General features: G+C 51.8%; 3 protein-coding genes across 22 annotated transcripts in view; 2 read left to right on the plus strand and 1 right to left on the minus strand.

Moving 5' to 3' along the window:
- Positions 1-3,310: 3,310 nt before the first annotated feature.
- Positions 3,311-7,805, plus strand: PABPN1L (PABPN1 like, cytoplasmic). Its single transcript, XM_015639528.2, has 8 exons — positions 3,311-3,406; positions 3,970-4,147; positions 4,270-4,378; positions 4,818-4,882; positions 5,283-5,389; positions 5,465-5,552; positions 5,659-5,801; positions 6,049-7,805. Exons 1-8 carry the CDS (start codon positions 3,387-3,389, stop codon positions 6,086-6,088), a joined length of 750 nt encoding a protein of 249 aa, XP_015495014.1. The 5' UTR covers positions 3,311-3,386; the 3' UTR covers positions 6,089-7,805.
- Positions 7,806-8,457: 652 nt separating this feature from the next.
- Positions 8,458-10,899, minus strand: TRAPPC2L (trafficking protein particle complex 2 like). Of its 2 annotated transcripts, none has more exons than XR_004499147.1 (5): positions 10,796-10,899; positions 10,046-10,218; positions 9,560-9,647; positions 9,273-9,453; positions 8,458-8,626 (listed from the first exon to the last, which is right to left on the minus strand). XR_004499147.1 is itself a non-coding variant. In XM_015639527.2 (5 exons), exons 1-5 carry the CDS (start codon positions 10,826-10,828, stop codon positions 8,581-8,583), a joined length of 420 nt encoding a protein of 139 aa, XP_015495013.1. In that variant the 5' UTR covers positions 10,829-10,899; the 3' UTR covers positions 8,458-8,580. The 2 variants fall into 2 exon arrangements, 1 of the variants encoding a protein (XP_015495013.1); XM_015639527.2 differs by having other exon boundaries at positions 9,374-9,453.
- Positions 10,678-18,433, plus strand: part of GALNS (galactosamine (N-acetyl)-6-sulfatase) — a 46,685-nt gene continuing 38,929 nt past the window's right edge. For 9 of the 19 annotated variants that reach the window (XR_004499139.1, XR_002002189.2, XR_002002187.2 and 6 more), the window contains exons 1-5: positions 10,914-11,066; positions 13,404-13,527; positions 14,703-14,777; positions 15,723-15,825; positions 17,972-18,115. Coding sequence is in view for 7 of the 19 variants with exons in the window: in XM_019008019.2 (XP_018863564.1) it covers positions 10,944-11,066; positions 13,404-13,527; positions 14,703-14,777; positions 15,723-15,825; positions 17,972-18,115 (569 nt within the window). In the remaining 12 variants the exon portion in view is untranslated. The other 10 variants (XR_004499142.1, XM_015639920.2, XM_019008014.2 and 7 more) reach the window with 7 other exon arrangements.

Here is an 18,433-nt window from a genome sequence, read left to right on the forward strand (position 1 = left end):
CCAAAACCAAGGAAGATCCAAACGTCTCTCCACTGCCAAAGTTCGTTTCGTTCTGTTGTCGCTTCCTTCCCCTCCCCACAAGGATGGATGGACATAAAAAAAAAAAAAAAAAGAATTTCTATTAAAAAAAAAAAAAAAAAAAAAAAAAAAAAAGGTGTTTTTTTACTAAAACCCCCAACCCCCAAGGTGTGGGAGGGGGAGATGGGGCTGAGAACCGCAGCTGGAGCCGGCACATCTCTACCTCTGCCCGCCACCGCCCTGGAAAAGGAGAACAAAAAGGAGATTTAAAAAAAAAAGAGAGAATAATAAAAAAAAATTAAAAAAAAAAAGGAAATTAAAAGACAGATTTTGGGTTTCTCCCTCCCCGAAGCCGTCGGGGGACCCACCCCCCCCCATCCCTTCACTGCCAAGCTGCTCCCACACCCCGCGCTGGATTTGTTTCACAAGGATTTTTAAGAGGAAAAGGAAAAGGAACGCTGCCTCCTTCCTGGCCGAGGACGGTGTGGATTATTTGGGATTCTGGCCTCGCTGGAGCGGCGCGGAGGACGGAAGTGCAATACGGAAAGTCCAAGCTCCGAGCGGAGGCAGCAGTGCTGTGCGCTAATGTGAATGTAAATAGTGTCTGCAGAGGTCCAAAAATGAATCATAATAATGATAGTGATAATAATAAGAGACGTTTGCCAAATAAAGGATGAGGAGGAAGCGTGGAGCTGTGGCGCTGGCCGGAGCGAGGCCTGGCATCGAGAGGAGCTGTAGTTTTTTCCGCATTTGCAAAACCCATCCTGTGTGTTTTCCGTAGGGGAGGAAGAGGAGGGAAGGGCTCGGGGCCCGGGGAAGGGTTGTGCTGTCGGTCACAGGGCTGGGCTGGGCCACAGCAGAGCTTGGGACACGCTGAGGGTGATGTCACCGGCCTTGTGCCCACCCTGCTGGGGCTTCTGTGCGCCCCAAGGCCCCGGTGCATCCCCTGGGAGGGTTCTGTGCACCCCAAAATCTTGGTGCCTCACCTCGGATGAGTTCTGTGCGCCCGTAAGACCTTGATGCCTCTCCCTGGGGGGGTTTCTGTGCACCTCGAGATCTCTCTGAATCCTCCCAGGGTTCTCCTTCTGAGGTCTGGTGCATCCCCCCAGGAGGTTTCTCTGCACCCCAAGACCTCCGTGCATCCTCCTGGGAAGGTTCTGTGCACCCCGAGGTCTTGGTGCATCCCCCCAGGGACGTTTCTGTGCCCCCCAAGACCTCAGTGCACCCCCTGGGTGGTTTCTGTGCCCCCCAACCCTGGGAGCTTCGCCGGGTGCCCCTCCCGTGACTGTTCACTTTATTTATGGTGTGACATATGTAATATTGTCTATTTTTCTTACGTTTCCTGAGAAGAGGTAATATATAAGAGTATTGCAGATGCCCCTGCTCGCCCGGGTGTCCGGCCTGTCCCCGCCCTGTCCCCGCCTGTCCCCGGCCCCTCTCCTGCCGGGGCTCTGCCTCTCTACCTCCACCTCGCCGGGAAACCGCGGGCGAGAGCCTTCTTCCCACTTCCACAGGGACTGCTCTCCTTTCCACTCCACTCCCTGCCGGTTTGCTTTTTTGGAATTATTGTGTTTTTGGTTGTTTTTTTTTAATTTCTTAAATTTTTTTTAATTTTTTTTTTATTTTAATAAGAATAAAACTACCCTACAGAACCTTGCATTGAAACCAAAAGCCGAGGGACGGGAGGGGGGGCGGGACGGTGGTGATGGGCGGCCAAACCAGAACGACAGCTTTAAATGTGAGATTTCCCAAAAAAAAATAATAATAAATTTGTGCTGCGGGGAGGACGGAGCGGCCGCGGGGCTGCAGTGATGCTGTGCTGGTGCTGTGGGTGCTTCCCTGGGGGTTCGCCCCAAAATGGTCCTGTTGGGGTGTGTGGGGAGCCAAGGGACGTGCTGTGACCTTTTGGTGGCTTTGTGGCACCTTGGAGGTGGCCCTGGCTGAGCAGCGCGGAGCTGGCACAGCTGTGGGGACACGAGGTGCCACATCAGGTGCCCGTGGCTGCTCGCAGCTCCCGGGTTTCCTGCTCCCATCACGGCTGGGGCAGGGGGACGGTGCTGGGGACGCGGGGACAGCGTGTGCCAGGTCCCCGTGCCGTGGCAGAGCCCGGGGTGCTGGCTGTGGCACCGAGCTGGGGAGGTGGCAGCAGGGACGTGGCTCTCCGGTGCCAGCCACGGCACCCGGGTCACCTCTCCAGCCCTTTCCTCGCGTTCCCGACCCAAAATCCCAGCTGAAACCAAAGTGGCCCATCCCGGCGAGGCTGGAGCGGGGGTCCCTCACCTGCCAGGCTTTTGCTCCATCACTGCCAGAGCCCCCCGAACTCCCCCTGCAGCATCTCCTCCTCCTCCTCTCCTCTTCCTCCTCCTCCTCCTCCGGGGGCTGCTGGGGTCCCCCCTTCTCCTCGGGGCGCCTCTCTGGATCCCAGTGGCTCTGAAGCTGGGGACAAGATGCCACTGTGTGCCCAGGTCCCAGGCACTGTGATGGGGTGTCCCCCCTGCGGTGGCAGCCCTGGGGGCTCCTCCGATGTCACCGAAAGCCACCGGGGGGAGGGAGGGAGGTCGTGCCAGTGTCCCCCCTCCCTCCTGGCTGCGGCAGCACCGCTTCCCCGACCCCGTGCGGGGCTGAGCCCTGCCCTTGTTGCTCTGCCAGCCCTGGGATGGGAACACCGGGGCGCGGGGGGCCCTGAAAACCAGAGCCCCCCTCCAGGGCCAGGCGTGGGGTGTGGGGCCAGCCCAGAGAGATGACGTGGTAGGACTTTTCCTTCGGCATGCTGTCCCCCCCTTGCTGTTCCCCGCTTTCTCTAAGTGTACTGTATGTTTGACCTGTGAAAGATGTAAACTTTATGATTCAGGTTATGTCTGTTCTTAACTCTGTATCTGTGTAATAAAGACAATTTAATATCAACCAGAGGCTCCGTAGCCTGGGCATATGCTGGGTTACCCTCGCCCCCCAACTTCTGGCAGGGCTGTGCGCTCTGTGCCCCCAGTCCTGGCTCGGGGGGAGTCATTACAGCTCTGGGGCTGGCCACTACAAAGGAGGGGGACCTCAGGTGTGCCCCCAAAGGGATGAGTCCCACTGCTCCCCCCATGGTCCCAGCTGGCTGCAGCCCCCGGCACCCCCGGCGGGCTCGGTGCACGGGGGGGGGGCGGAGCGGGCCCTGCCCACTCCTATCAGCCCCAGCTGAGCGTCGCTGCCGGGTCTCGAACCCGCGGCCCCCGGGGGAGGGCGGCGGGTCCCTCCGGGCGGGGCCTGGCGCGCGCCGCGCTCCGATTGGCCGCTGATGTGTGAAAGTGGCGCGCGGCCGCGAGCCCCGCTCGTGGTGGCGGGAGAGCCGCACGTGGTCGCCGCTCGCGCGGGCCGCGCGCAGCATGTTCGGGGCCCGGGCCAGGTGCGTGCGGGGCCTCGGGCGGGCACGGCTCGGCCGCCGCTCGGCCACCGAGCCCGGAGCGCGGCCGGGCCGCCTTCCTGCTCCCCGCCGCCACGGCTCCTTCTCTCGGCAGGGAGGGCGTGCCCCTCCCCGAGCCCTCCGGGGGTTGGGCGGGTGCGGCTCTTGCCTTCGCTGCGGGAGGCAGCGCTCCCGGCTGCTCCCTCTCTGTAGGCTGGCGGTTCTGCTGGTTGGTGGCCTCCTTTCCCTTCCCTACCTCCCTTCCCTACCCGCCGGGCGTGTGCCCCCTGGGATTTCTTTCCACTTTAGGGCAGCTACTTCCAGGTCTCCTGTGCAGCCCCCATGAACTGGGAATCGGTCCGGTACAAGCTGGAGACGTTTCGGTTGCACTTCGCGGTTCTGGGGTTGCGCTGCACAGAGAACCAGCTGCATTAATGTCACCTCTTCACCCTTCTGCTGGAAACGCCCTGCAAGCTTTTCCCCGGCTGAGGTTGGGCTTTAGCTCAGACGTTAAACGTTGTTTTACGCTGTTGGTTCAATGCCCTTTTGCCCCTTGTCCCGCCCAGTCCTCTCTTCCTGGACACTTCAGAGATCTGGTGGCAGGACCCACCGCCCCTGAAAGCGGAGGCAGAGTCCTGGGACGCGACAGAGGTGGCAGCTGTGTGTAAGGCAGCAGATGAGGGCTCAGATCCGAGCCCCCAGGACGGGAACAGGCCAGAGGAGCAGGAGGATGTTCAGGACCCGGTGAGTGCCTGCCTGGATAGGAAACCAGTTTTCCTGGTGCCCAAAGGAAATGGGGAACTTTTTACACCCGGGGTGATCCCTGCTCCGTGTGTTGCTCGTGCAATTCTTGGTTTGGGATTCAGGAGCTGGAGGCCATCAAAGCCAAACTGCGGGAAATAGAGAAGGAGGATGAGAGGTTGAAGGAGTTGCAGCTGGAAGCCGATAACCACCTGTTCATGAGCTCAGAAGCAGGTATGGGTTGTCCCTGGGTGCTGTTGTCCCTCCCCAGGGACACCTTTGGGGCACAGGGTGACAACTGGAGCCAAGAGTATTTGGCTGTGCCTCTCTGGGTACCTGGGACTGGACACATAAGGTGGGTGAGGGGGTCCTAGGCCTGGTGTGGTACTAATGCAGATCCCATTAGCTCTTACTGCCTACCTGTGTGGGCCTAGATGTGGTAAATTAACTTAATTGCACTTTATTCAGTCAAGTAATTAAGTTTAGTACCAACAGCCGCAGTAGAGGAGTCACTGTGTAAAGAGAAGGGGCAAGGGGCTGGAGGAGGAGGTAACAGAGTGAGGATTTGGATACACCTGGCTGTGACCAGGGATCTGAGGAGCTTTGCAGTGTGTCAGCTCAGGGCTGGCTGTGCTGCGAACAGACAGATGTGACAAATCCCCCCTCTCCACAGCTCTCTTCCCACTGACAACCAAGGAGAAGGTGGAGGCTGACCAGCGTTCCATCTACGTGGGCAATGTAAGTGGGAGCCCCTGCTCTGTGCCCAGCTGGGTGTGTGTCCCAAACCCCTGGCACGGTGCCCATTTGTCCCCCACCAAAACCTGGCTGTTCCCATCCCAAGTGTTTCTCCTCTGCCCAGCCTGGGAATGTGGCTCATTATTTGCCACTTGGAGCTCATCTGTTGCAAGTGTCAGCTCCCCAAAAGGCCCCTGGAAGCTGTGGGTTGTGTGGTGGTGCCTGTTCCTTCAAAATCTTCTTGGGTTTGTGTTCCAGGTGGGAGCACTCAGCACTCTCCTGGCCCTCGGGAGAGGCTGAGCTGTGCTGGGGAGGTGTGAGTGGGCCCAGCTGGACCCTTTGCCTCCCGTGGTGGGCTGTGGGTCCCACACCCACCAGTTGAGGGTGGGGGCTGTCATTGCAGGTGGATTACGGGGGCACAGCAGAAGAGCTGGAGTCTCACTTCAACAGCTGTGGGCAGATCAACCGCGTCACCATCCTCTGTGACAAGTTCTCGGGCCACCCCAAAGGGTCAGTGCTGCGTGCAGGGCGGGCTGGGGGTCTCCAGGGTGTCCCTGGGGCTCTGCTCACATCATTCCCTCACAGCTATGCCTACATCGAGTTTGAGGAGCAGAGCTCTGTGAAGGCTGCGGTGGAGCTGGACGAGAGCGTGTTCAGGGGCCGTGTCATCAAGGTGAGAGCTGGGGCTGCCCTTGGCAGCTGCTCCCTGCCCATTCCCAGCCCTGGCTGCCTGGGGCTGTGCCAAATCCCAGCTCCAGCAGCCTCTCCCCGCTCTGCAGGTGCTGCCCAAGAGGACCAACATGCCTGGCATCAGCAGCACCGACCGTGGGGGCTACCGGGGCTTCTTCCATGCCCGGGGAGGGCTGGGCCGCTGGGGAGGCTTCTACGGGCAGCAGCCCAGGGTGAGAGGGAGGACCTACAGGTGAGTCTGTGGGCATGGGGGGGCCCAGGTGTGGAGCAGGGTTCCCTGCTCTCCCCTGTGTTGGCTCCTGACATGGCTGGGAGAATGGAGAAGGGCTCTGGGAGGATGGAATGCCTGGAAATTTGGAGTTGTCACCCTGTCCCTGCAGGAATTTGGGGAGTGGTGGGTGGGCATCGCCCTGGGAAGGGTTGAAGGAGCAGGGAGCCATGCCCCTGTGCTTCAGGATGTTGGTTTTGTTCCTGTTTAGGGGTCGGGCCAGGCTGCTGCCTTGGTATTTTCCATACTAGCAAGGACTGGACCGCCTGGCAATGCCGATGGGACTGAGATGAGGAGATGGGATTGGAGAGATTTAAAAAACACCTACCCAAGCCAAAAACCAGATTAATTTTAAAACTGCCATCTGCCTGGTGAGGATTACTGGTGAGCCCTGTGCTGGGCTGCAGGAGGGAAGATGGGATCTGCTCCATCCTGCCAGCATCCCAGGAGAGCTCATCCCACCTCAGCTCTGCCCAGGGGACTGTGTTTGCACGGAGAACAGGCTCGTTCCAGAGAACACCGTCCTGGGAAAGGAGGAGCTCTCCCAGACCATCAAGTCTCCTTATCCCATGGAAAAGGACTGTCCTGGAGGGTTTGGTTTGGCTCCTGGCTGGCTTGATGCCCTCCATGCCACTGCTTGGCCATGAACCTCCCTCAGCTCTTCCTACAGCAGCTGGACTCTGCCTTCTCTTCTCCTAAGGTCCTAAAGACTGTTTCTTTTCCCACATCCATGGGAACTTTTGGGTTGCAGCTCCATATCTGGTGGCTGGGGAGCTTTTCCTTCATCAGCCCTATGGATGTGACCTTCCTCTTGGGCAGCCTGATGTGGTTTGGGTCTGGTTTTTAGTTTGCTGCATTTGCACATCCAGAACAGGGAAGAAGCATCCCTTGTTTCTCTGGAAGCCTCTGTATCTCTGTGGTAATTAACCAAGACCTGGGTGTCACAAAACCCTTCCTCTTTTTTAATTTTGGATGTCAGCAAACCCCTCTTCCCTCCCTCCTGTTTTCATTCCAAGCTCCAGGGGCCAAAGGGTTCTGGCAACTCCTCATTTGACTTTATTTCTTGCAGTAGCAGCATTTCAAAATCATCTTCACTGGTGAAAATTTGGTCTGGTCTCCCTCTTCATTCCCATCACCTTCCTGCTCTGGAGTCACATTTGGGGATGGTGTGAGCCCTGCTGGAGGCTCAGGACCAAAGAGCACCACAGGAGCTGGGTACCAGGGAAGAAGGTTCCTGGCTCTGCCCTTTCCTGCTGATTTTGTGTTTATGAGCTTTGAAGCCACGTGTTTTTAAAAGAAAAACTTTGTGTTAGAAGAGACAGGCTGGGAACCTTTGCAGACAGCATTCCTGGGGAAAGTTCTGCATGTTTTATGTTTAAATAGGTTTTATTATCTAATTCTCTCACTAATCTTATGGGATCTTTGGTTAGGATTCCTCTAACCCAGATGCAACTGACTCCTAAAGCAGCTTTTCAGATCTCAGGGGCATTGCCAGGTTAAAAATCCAACTTCTTTTTTTTTTTTCCTTTTAAGATTTCTAGGTATTTTTTAAAGCTTGGGTCCTTAACTCTTAATGTTGTGTTGATATGGTCCTCAGAGCTGAGACTGACCTTGATTTCAGCTACCCTTAGGCTTAGACTATAAACCACCTTTTTCTAGGGCTTCTGTTTGATAGGATTATAATTTTTTGAGGCTTATTTTTTAATAAAAAACCACTTTGGGGTGTTCAGACTCTCTTGTGGAAGAGGCAACACTGAGCTGCCATCTCTGTGAGTGAAAACAGCCGAGTATTTTAGATGAAAATGTTTGTGGATAGCAGCGCACAGCTGTGCCTTGTGGAGGTGGTGGGAGAGGCCTGAACCTCCCATGATATTCCAGGTGGTTGCTGATAAAATGTACTTAAGTTCTGTTTGAGAAAGTATTTGAAACTGTTACTTATTTTTAAAATAAATGATCCTGCTGTGTGAACTTGGTGTGCAGTTCTGGCTTTCTCCAGGCTCCTGGGATCCCCTGGGGCTGGGCAGATCTGTTATTTTTAGCTGGTTTCTGTGGTTTTTAACTGATGAGTTGCTTTGCAGTGGAGGTGTGTGTGCCTGCTCCTGCTTACATCTCCTCTGCTGGAGCAGGAGTGATGGAGCTGGGATGCTTTTCCAGTGCAATTTGTGCTTTTACTCCATATAAATACCTGCTACTGATTTGGGAGTCTGTAATTAGAACAGCAGGGAGCTGCAGGGGAGGAGATGCTAATAGAGATTAATTTGGGATGAGCCAGGCAGCTGTGCAATCCTGATGGCTTAATCCCTGGCTGGATTGGGTGGATTTATTCCAGCTGCTCTACCTGGGCTGGGAATCACTGTGGAGTGTGTCTGGATGAGGTGCAAAGTGATAACAGCAAACAGTGACTCAGAAATCAGCCCAGGCAGGGAAACTCCTGCAACAGTTTGGGTTGGAAGGGACCTCAGAGCTCCTCTTGTTCCAGGGGGTTGGAGCAGCCTGGACAGTGGAAGATGTCCCTGCCCATGGAATGAGATGGCTTTAATAATGTCCCTTCCCACCCAAACTATTCCATGATTCCATGAGCAGTGGTTTCTGTTTGCTCGAGTACAAATCCAGGCAAACCTTGCAGGTGTCAGGTTTATTTTACACAGAATAAATTTAAATTATTGTACAGAATGGAATATTTACAGCACTGCAGGCAAGCTCCTGCACACAGGGAATGTTTCCCAGGGGGGTGGGAAGGGGTTCAGCACACCTGCATCATCATGGAGTTCACCATGGTATCAAAAGCCCTGGAGAGGAAAATAAACACATTATTAAAGGAAGCAGCTCACTCTGCACAGCACAGCTTTTGTAACAAAATCACTTTCTCACCCTGCCTCTGCCTGGCTTTCCCTAAGCTGGACACGGGGTTTTACTCTTTACAGCACAGCCTGTTCAGGGATTAACGAATTTTAATTAAGCAGAAGTGAGGAAAGGTCTTACCCTGGCTGCTTCCCTGTCTCTGCAAAGTTGTTCTTGCCTAGGCCATAGAAACTCCCAATTTATTAAAATTCCCTGTGAGGTTACAATGGGACAACAGGGACACTGACCCTCACAGATAAGGAATTCCATGTGCTGAATGTTTGTCCTTACCTGAGGATAAACCCTGGACAAGGCACTTGTTCACTCTTTAACCTGTTCTTCTCACATTTTAATATTCACAATTATTAAATTAGAAAAAGGCCTCTAAGACCATAAATATTGCTTACCTCTATTTTCAGGTAATTTTTTCCTCCCCCAAAAAACAAACATTTTCTTGCCTTAATGTTTGTGACCTCAGTTCTGAGGCAGGAGTGAGTTCAGTATAACTTTTTATGACACCATCAGTTTTTAGTGAGTAAGACTGGCCCAAAACCAACATCACTGTTCTCATTAAAGCACTTAGAGCACACACACCTGAACTGGCCAACCACAGGGTCAGTCCTGTTGCATCAGAGGTGCCCTGAAAATTCCAGAAAGGTGTCAAAGAGACAGATCCATGTGGACAACCCACTCACCTGGAATGGATCCTGTCCCCAGGGTTATAGAAAGGGTTACACATGATGTCTGTGTAGGAATTGTGCAGCTTTCGGAACATCTGAAAAGGGAGAGGGGGTGAAGTCATTGATTTTTTGTTTCTCAGCAGTTCCTGAGGAGCTGGAAGGAGCAGACCCACCGAGGTGGCTCTGCTCTGGTGCACTCACACTGCGGATCTCGTTGTCCCTCAGGGCTGTGTTGGAGGAATCCACCACCATGACAAACTTCACCTTGGAGTTGGTCACGTAGCCGTACCTGGGCAGGGTTAAGGATTCTCACACAGCCACTAAACCAGGCTGGAATGTGCCCAGACTGAGAAGAAACATGAGGGAACTTCCTCATGAGGGGCAGACACTGAGCTGTTCTCTCTATGAGCAGGGACAGGACCCAGGGAAGGGCTGGAGCTGGGCCAGGGAAGGTTTAATTGGAGATCAGGGAAAGTTTCTGGGGACTGCCCAGGCTCCCCAGGGAATGGGCACAGCCCTGAGGCTGCCAGAGCTCCAGGAGCCTTTGGACAGTGCTGCCAGGGATGCCCAGGGTGGGATTGCTGGGGTGTCTGTGCAGGGTTGGAGTTGGACTGGATGATCCTTTCCAGCTCAGGATATCCTGTGATTCAATTCAACCCACAGTGGCCAAAGGCATGACAAAGATACACCTTGTAGTCTTCAGTGGGGTAGAGGAGCCCCAGGTACAGCTCCCTCTGGTCCACCAGGGCTTTGCCCATGGCTGAGATCTTCTCATCCACCACGTCCAGGGAGGTGTGCACGGTGTAGTGGAACTTCAGCTCGTTCTCTGTGGGGACGCTCCGGATGTACAGGGGGTAATTCTGGGAGCAGAACAAATCACACTGGCTGGGATCTGCTGCTGTCAGAGCACTTTAACTGTTCATGTTCCCACACAGCCCCCTTCCCACGCTGCAGCACCGCTGTCCCCACGGCAGGAGAGCCATTTCCACAGGCACTGCACAAGGCTCAGGTGTGTCTGCTCTCCTGTCCCGGAAAGGAAAATCCTTCTCTGCCAGCAGCAGGACAGCCCAGAGCACCCTCACACTGTGCCCGTGCTGCTCCTGCCCAGCCCATCTCACCCCAGTGTCTGCCCCACTGCCCCCGGCTCTGCTGTGCTGCCCTCACCCCTATCCAGACCCCACAGCCCGACATCCTGCCCATTCCCCTCTCCCCGGCCCCACAGCTCCAGTCCTGCTCAGACCCTAAAACCAGAGCACCTCTCCCCTCACCCTTCCCCACACCCCACTGACGCCCTGTTCCCCTCGACCTGAGGCCTCTATTCCCTGCTCAGACCTCGCTGCTCCACCCGGCCGGACTCAGGTCGCATGACACCAGCTGTCCCCCTCAGCCCATAGAGCCCGTCCCCGCTGTCCCCGCGGCCCGGCCGCGTCCCCGCACCTCCTTGGCGATCACGGCGATGCACACCGCCATCTTGGCCCCGCCCCTCCCGCCGGCTCACGTGGTGCCGCGGGCCCGCGGTCACGTGCAGCGCGCGCGGTCACGTGCGGCGCGCGGGGCGGTCACGTGGCGCGCGGGCCCGGTTGCCATGGCGAGCGCGGCGCTGAGGCCGCTGTGGCTCTGCTGGGCCCTGGGCCCGCTGTGGCTCTGCTGGGCCCTGGGCCCCGCCGCCGCCACCAACACCAACATCATCCTCCTCCTCATGGACGACGTGAGTGGGGCACGGCAGGGAGGTGGCGGCGGGTGCGGGGCTGGTGTCGCCCCGGGGGAGTCACCCCGTGGGGATGGGACATGGAGGGAAGGGCTGTGAGGGGTCTGGAGCATCGCCCTGCTGAGGAGGCGCTGCGGGAGCTGGGCATGGCCCGCTGGAGAAGGGAATGCTGACAGGGGATCCCATCAATCCGTATAAATATCTCCACGGGCTGGCACAGGACGGTGCCAGGCTGTTCCCAGCGCTGTCCAGGACCAGGAGCGATGGCCACGAAATAAACCACGAGGAATTCCCTCTCGACGTGAGGAGGAAGCTCTGTCCATGGAGGGTGGCAGAGCCCTGGCACAGCTGCCCAGGGAGGGTCTGGGGTCTCTGGAGCCATTCCAAGCCCACCTGGACGTGTTCCTGTGCCACCTGCTCCAGGTGTCCCTGCCTTGGGCTGGATGATCTCCCTTCCAACACTAAAGATTGTTGGTCACAAGGAGGGAGTTGGTGGCTCCTGAAAAACTAAGCAAGAAGAGAAGTCTGCTTTCTTAGCTAATTCTGCTCATTTACTCGTTTTCTGCTAATTCTGTTAATTTTGGTTCTCTGAACTAGGAAGAAAAAAATGACAGTAAATTATTGAAGAGCAGAAATCATTTCAGATTTATTTCTATCTGAAAATCTTTTCAATTTTACGCCCCTGGCCACATGGATAAGGAATTATATTCATTTCCAACACATTTGGGTTGCTGCCATCTAGCTGGTTTGCTTCTCTCCTAATAATTTCCTGTCACCTTTCAGGTGTGTTTGTGGTGGAAATGTGTTTGCTGCTGTTTGAAACTACACAAGGAGCTCACGAGGGTGGGCAAACCCTTCCCAGTTTATCCTGCCTGTTGTTTCCATGCTGTTCCTGCATTCCTGAGCAGGATAATTCCCTGCTTTTCCAGCCAGCTGAGCCTCTGACAGTCTCTAGAAGGGGCTGCCCAGGGAGGTTTGGAGTCCCCACCCCAGGAGGAGTCCAGGGAAGGACTGGATGTGGCACTCAGTGCTCTGGGCTGGGGATGAGGTGGAGACTGGGCACAGCTTGAACTTGGAATATTTTCCTACCTCAGTGATCTTGTGATCTCAGTTTTCCATTCAGGAATATTTCCCCCTCCCAAGCTGACATTTGTAATTTTCCAGAGGAAAGCTCTCTGGGACAGGGAATCTCCCACTCTGGGAGTGTTGGTTAGGGACAAGTCTGCAGTTTCTGTGAACTACTGATTTATTTCATATGTTCATTAAAAATACATTTCCCTGGGCTTTTTTTCCCCTTGATCCCCTGGGACTCTGGAATTAGAGCAGTGTGAGATTATTTTGTCTTTCTTCCTTGATGATGAAGAAAAATCAAGAAATTGGTGGTGAATCCATTTTAATTTCTCATCCCAGTGTCAGGGAGAGACATTTAATTGCTTCTTAACTCAGAAACCATCTCTGCAACTCTGGAACGATTTTCTTTTCCAAACTGATGGCACCAGGTGGTTTCCTGAGGATCTGGATGCATCCCACCCTGTGCATCCATGGCTCACCTGACACACACCTGGATCAAAGGAACCTCTTGCCTTTTCTAAAGCACAACAGAATCCCTAGCACCTAATGGCTCATTAAGCTGCTCCCTTCTAGAACCTTCTGCCTGAAGCTGTGTTTTTCCCAGGAGTGGTTTTCAGCAGTGAACACAGACGCCCTGATGGGATTTTGTTGTTCTCCTGGTGTGTGATCCCTTGGAATTAGGAGGAAGAACAGGATGAAACCACAGTCCTACAGATAAACACAGTGATTTGTGATGCTTCTGGCAGATCCCTCTGACTTTTAAAACCCTTCCTTGCTTTTCCTGCAGTGCTTCTGAGTTCAGGCTTTTCCTTGTGTTTCCAGTCCTGCAGAGGGATAGATCAGAGGCTGAGGTGGAATCCTGGGCTCCAGCACAGACAGCAGGGCAGGGACTGAATACTCAGACATGGCAGCTGCACAACCCTGAGTGAATCATGTGTAACTTCCTCTTCCTCCTTGCTCTGGGTGTGCTTCAGGCCTCTGAGTAAGAGTGAAGGCACTGGGCTTCTTCCAAGCGCTTTAATACCTGTTAATAGGTCATTTAATCCTATGTGTGCCTCAATTTCCCACCCTCCAGGGGAAAGTGGAAGAGTTCCCTGCTCCACAGGGCTGGCAGAGATCATTTTCATCGCATTTGTGAAGTGCTGAGTAGGGAGATGAGCACTGTAAAATTTTATAAATTAAGGCACACAGTGCATGTGTTATGTGGGCCCAAAAATGTGCTTGTGGAAAGGGACTTTGACATCTTGTGGTGTGTTCCTTTTACAGATGGGCTGGGGGGATTTGGGAGCTTTCGGAGAGCCTTCTAAGGAAACCCCTAACCTAGACCAGATGGCTGCAGAAGGGATGCTTTTCCTGGATTTTTATACTGCCAACCCCCTCTGCTCTCCCTGTAAGTAAACTGCAGTTTGAACCATGTAAGCATGAGAAACATCTCCCTCTGAGGAGCTTGGGGTGTTTGCCAGCCTCTGACATGAATTAACAACCAAACCAGTGACTGCCCTCAGGCCAGAGATTGGATTTGCTGCTTTGATCTTGCATTTTGCTCCCTTTTTATTTATGTTTGGATTGGAAAACAGACAGTTTTCAGTTTGTACAAAGCACTGGTTCAGTGATCAGTCCAGCTAAAGGATTTTTATACCATTTCAGTTCACTATTCCAGTCCCAGTCATTGCATTTTTTTCATCTTTCTCATTTTGGGTTAAACAAAGCAGGATCTGAACTGTTGCTGGGCATATTTGGTCTGATTTTGTTGGCTCTGGTGAGACTTTCATGAAAGGCAAGGCAGCAGTTTGTGTCCTGCTTTTGACCCTGGTGTCTCACAAGCCTCTCGGGACAGGGACAAGAGATAAAAGGAACATTTGGGTCTGGGAGAGGCAGGATATTTTCCTCCTTATTTTTTTTTAATGTGAGGTGGTATCTTTTTCTGCTTTTTTTCCCCCTCAAACCTGATTAGCTGCCAAGAACTGAAGCAGAAATGAAGAACAGGGGCTTTTTATTTGGGCTCTCATTTAGGATAGCACTTGCCAGTGTGTTGATGATGTCCTTGCTCAGAAAAGGCATTTAAAATATGCTGAAATCCTGCTAATCCAGTGGTGGCACTGCATATGCTTGAAGTTAAACATCTGTTTAAATATTCCCTGCAGACAGGACTTGACTTTTATTGTCAAAGCTGGACAGCTCTTTCTTTGTATTTCATGATTTTTGTTCAGTCAAGCTCGAAAGCTTAGCCTTGAGCATCTAATCAGTTTATGCTAGGATTTCCTCTTATATACATAATAAGTATATATATAACTGAGATACAAGGGTTGTTCCATTGACTATTCAAAGGAATGACTCTTCAGTGTGGCTAATTTAATAAAGGGGCCAAATTTCAGCTGGAATAACTCAAATGATGCATCAGAACTGATTCTCCCCATGACTCATGGGAGACTGTGAGTGATTTAGTGGCTGGCTGTGACAAGAGGACACTGACACACTCCACACTGTGTGCTGGCCTCGTCCTCCTACAATAATCTGAATATTGAGCAGAGAATGGATAGAAATACATGTTTGTGTTGTTTGCAGCAAGGGCAGCACTGCTGACGGGCCGGCTCCCAGTCAGGAATGGCTTTTACACCACAAATGGACACTCCAGGAATGGTAGGAGCCTCATTCCTGATCTCCCTTCCTCTCCTGATTTCCCTCTGTGCCTTGTAGGAAGTTTCTCTTTGGACAAAGGGGATCTTCCCCATGGATGTTGCAGTGTCACCAAACCCTGTTAAGTGCTGGTAATAAGTGTGAATTTTATTGCTTCCTCCTCATCAAGCAGAAAATCTCCTCAAATTAAGAGGATAAACCAGGCTGCTTGATGCCATTTGTTTCTGCTGGCTGAGAATCGTTTCCTCTGGGCAGGGGAGTTGTGGTCTGGTGAAGGTGGGGGTGTTAATACCCAGAGGGGAGATCTGGCTGTTCAGCAGGCAGATTTCTACCCAGTTTTAGAGGAGTTTTCCATCTCTTGTGCCTGTGGTGCTTCCAGGGAAGATCCCTGGGCTGATTTGGGTCCCAGAGTGACAAATACCACGTGCTGGGACATGGCTGGGCTGGAATCAGCATCCAGGGGTTGATTCCCAGAGCAAAGTCACACCTGAAAGCCTCAGGGGCTGAGAGAGACTCTTCATTTCTTTCAGAATCACAGAATGAATTAGGTTGGAAAAGACCTTTGGGATCATCAGGTCCAATCTGTAATATATCAGCTCTTGTAGTCTGAGCACCTTTACTGGCTGTTTGATTTAGGAGAGAGCTGCCTTCATTTTAGAAAACACAAAACAAATTTACAACCTGAATTTCTATGACATCTCCCTTTCAAGGACCTCACCTCCATTCTGGGGTGGCAGCTCCCTTTATTATTTGCCCTCATGCACCAGTGGGTGGAAATCTCCCTTTGGTCTCCCTGGATCAATTTATTCTCCCCATCCCAATGGGAGAAATTCCAAGGAATGGCATTGCTGGGACTCCAAACTAATTGCTATTTCTGATTCAGTACATGAGCTGTTTGCTGTAATATTTTGAAGAGTCAGAAGGATGGTTTTGATTTGTTTTCCACAGCTTACACACCACAGGATATAGTAGGAGGAATCCAAGATTCCGAATTGCTGCTTCCAGAGCTCCTGAAGAAAGCTGGTTACACCAATAAGATCATTGGCAAATGGTAAATTGGAGATCTCTTGCTTTGAGATTTCACTCTGTGTGTGTTGGGAAGGAGCAGCAGGAAAAACAGAATTACAGGGGAAACAAAACTGTTTTGAAGCTCAAATGTCCAACTTTGGAAAGTGTGATGGATCTTCCCCCTGCTGGGATCAATTCTTGAGTGTTCCCATTACAAGTACTTAATATATCTTCATACAAAGAGTTGATGGGGTTTTATTTGGATGTGTATTTGTATTTATAAACTCCTCAACTCTGTGCTTTTATCCACACCTCACACCACTTATTTAATCAGAAAACACCAGGATATTCTCTTGGAATTTGCCTTGAGCACCTACATGGTTTTTATCTTTGACTCTTGCTATATGTTGGGTTTTTATTAATAAACTAAACTCCTGTGGAAGGTAACAGGAATTTCTTTATCAGTTTCATTAATAAGTTGGAGGAGGGTGAGTTTCAATTGTGGTTGGATTCACCTGCTGGAATTGGGAAGAAAGCAGTGCAACCCTGAGACAGTGAATTATTTATCAGCAGAAATCCAAGCAGGAGAGTGAAGGCTCTGAAGGATCAGCTCAGTGGGCTGGGTGCAATCAGCTGCAGTTCAGTGCTAATAAATGGAAATTCATACACCCAGGGAAAAGGAATAAACAAGGAAAATGCAGATTGGTGCCAGTTCTGTAGAAAAAAAAGAAGCAAATCTGGAAGGACCTGCAGCTGTTAGCAGGAATAGGACCAAGCAGGAATGTGCAGGGCATTATTGTGCATCCAAAAAACTTCCCCTGGACAGGGCTGGGAGTGATACCTGCTCCCTGGAAATGTGTAAAGAAATGCAAGGTAAAATTGGAGTCTCACCCTGGCCTCACAGAGGTTTTCCAGCAGAAAATTTTCTTATTGTTTCATAATCCCTTCTAAAAACTGTCCAGGGTGTCCTGTGACAGTAAATTCTATGGTTTAATTATAAGTTTGCAAGTCAAGTATTGCCCACAACCAATGTGAAATTTGTTTCATTAAATCTCAGGTTTTTGTGCTGTAAGATGCAGAGACTGATCTGGATCTCAGTCATTGTTCAATGTCTCTCTAAGTTCTTTCAGGGTTTTATTAGAATGAGGTGTTTTTTCATCTCCCCTGCTGTAGAAACAGCCAAGAATAACTTTGTGTTCCCACATCTACAAATGGGGAAAGGGTGGAATCCTGCAGGTCAGACCTGCAGTGGCAGTTACATCATCGAGCTGTAATCACAGCTGAAATGAAGATTATTTCTGTAATAACTCAGTTTGGAATAGCTCAGAGTAACTCCAAGGATCATTTTCTGATTCCAAGGGAATGCATTTTATGCCTTTTCTGTTCAGAAGGTTCAGAGGAGGATGGCACAAAGTGGACAGGGGGCAGATCCAGGCTCATGAGGGGAAGGTGGAATGATTAAATAAACATTAAGATACCAAGATCCCCTTTAGAGACGGAGAAGATGGGAATTCTCTGTTTTCAGGGTGCTATAAATGCAGGAAATGTGGAATTTGCAGTACAAAACCTGGAGATTAGAGAGGAGCTTCATCTGGAAGTTAAGGATGGAGGATTTTCCAGCTGCACAGTAGAGAGGAGCTGTCATCAGGAGTAGCTAAACGTGGTTTATGTCCACATGTGCACACAAAAACCAAATTTCATTTCCATTCAGGTCTCTTTGTACCATTTTGGCAGTGTGAATGCTCCATAAAGGGAATGAGGATAGAATGGTGCATTTCATGAGCTCTGCCTTGTGTTTTTACAGCTCAGTGGGATAAAAGGGACTTGTCATAGATCAGAATCCTCAAGTAAAACATTATATACATTTCTGCAGTGGTTTGGGGCAGTGTAGTCCATCAGTGCTGATCATCAGGCAGCATGGGAGAAGACACCAGTGGAAGGAAAAAGTGGAAAACAATGATTGGAGAGTAAATAAAATGGAATATAAGTGAGCACTGGGGTGAGTCTGCATGGCTGTGCTTGCAACAAGTGTGAGAGAGCTCAAGACACTGCTCTGGAGTAATTTGTGATTGAAATGCTTTGAGTTTTGATTTCTTAAATAGAGACTGTGTTCTTGCATGCTGTTCTGATGAGCTGAGGTTTTGCTGCTTTGCAGAACTGCAACTCTGACCTGTTGCTCTTGTTCCCAGGCACTTGGGGCACCGGCCCCAGTTCCACCCACTGAGGCACGGCTTTCATGAGTGGTTTGGGTCCCCAAACTGCCACTTTGGGCCCTACGACAACAGAGAGCGCCCCAACATCCCCGTGTACAGGGACTGGGAGATGGTTGGCAGGTAACCCAGCTCCCTGCCTGCCACTGGCATTGTCTGGGCTCTCCCTGCTGGCATTGCACACCTGGAGGGGCTTCAGGGTCCCTTCCAACCCAGACCATGCTGGGATTCCACAATTCTGTGCTTAATAAAGATCCGACACCATGACCAACCTGGAAGTGTCATGTGGATGGTGTAGGGATGTGGAGCTGCCCTCCCAGAGCTGTTTGCTCATCCTGAAGGCTTCCTCTGAGCCTTTCACTCCACTCTTGGAAGCTGCTCCCATTCTGTGCTGAAAGACCTCTTTGTTCCTTTTCCTGTTTGGAATAACATTTTGTGTGT

The sequence above is a fragment of the Parus major genome, chromosome 11 (genome assembly GCF_001522545.3).
Source record: "Parus major isolate Abel chromosome 11, Parus_major1.1, whole genome shotgun sequence".
Classification (NCBI taxonomy): domain Eukaryota; kingdom Metazoa; phylum Chordata; class Aves; order Passeriformes; family Paridae; genus Parus; species Parus major.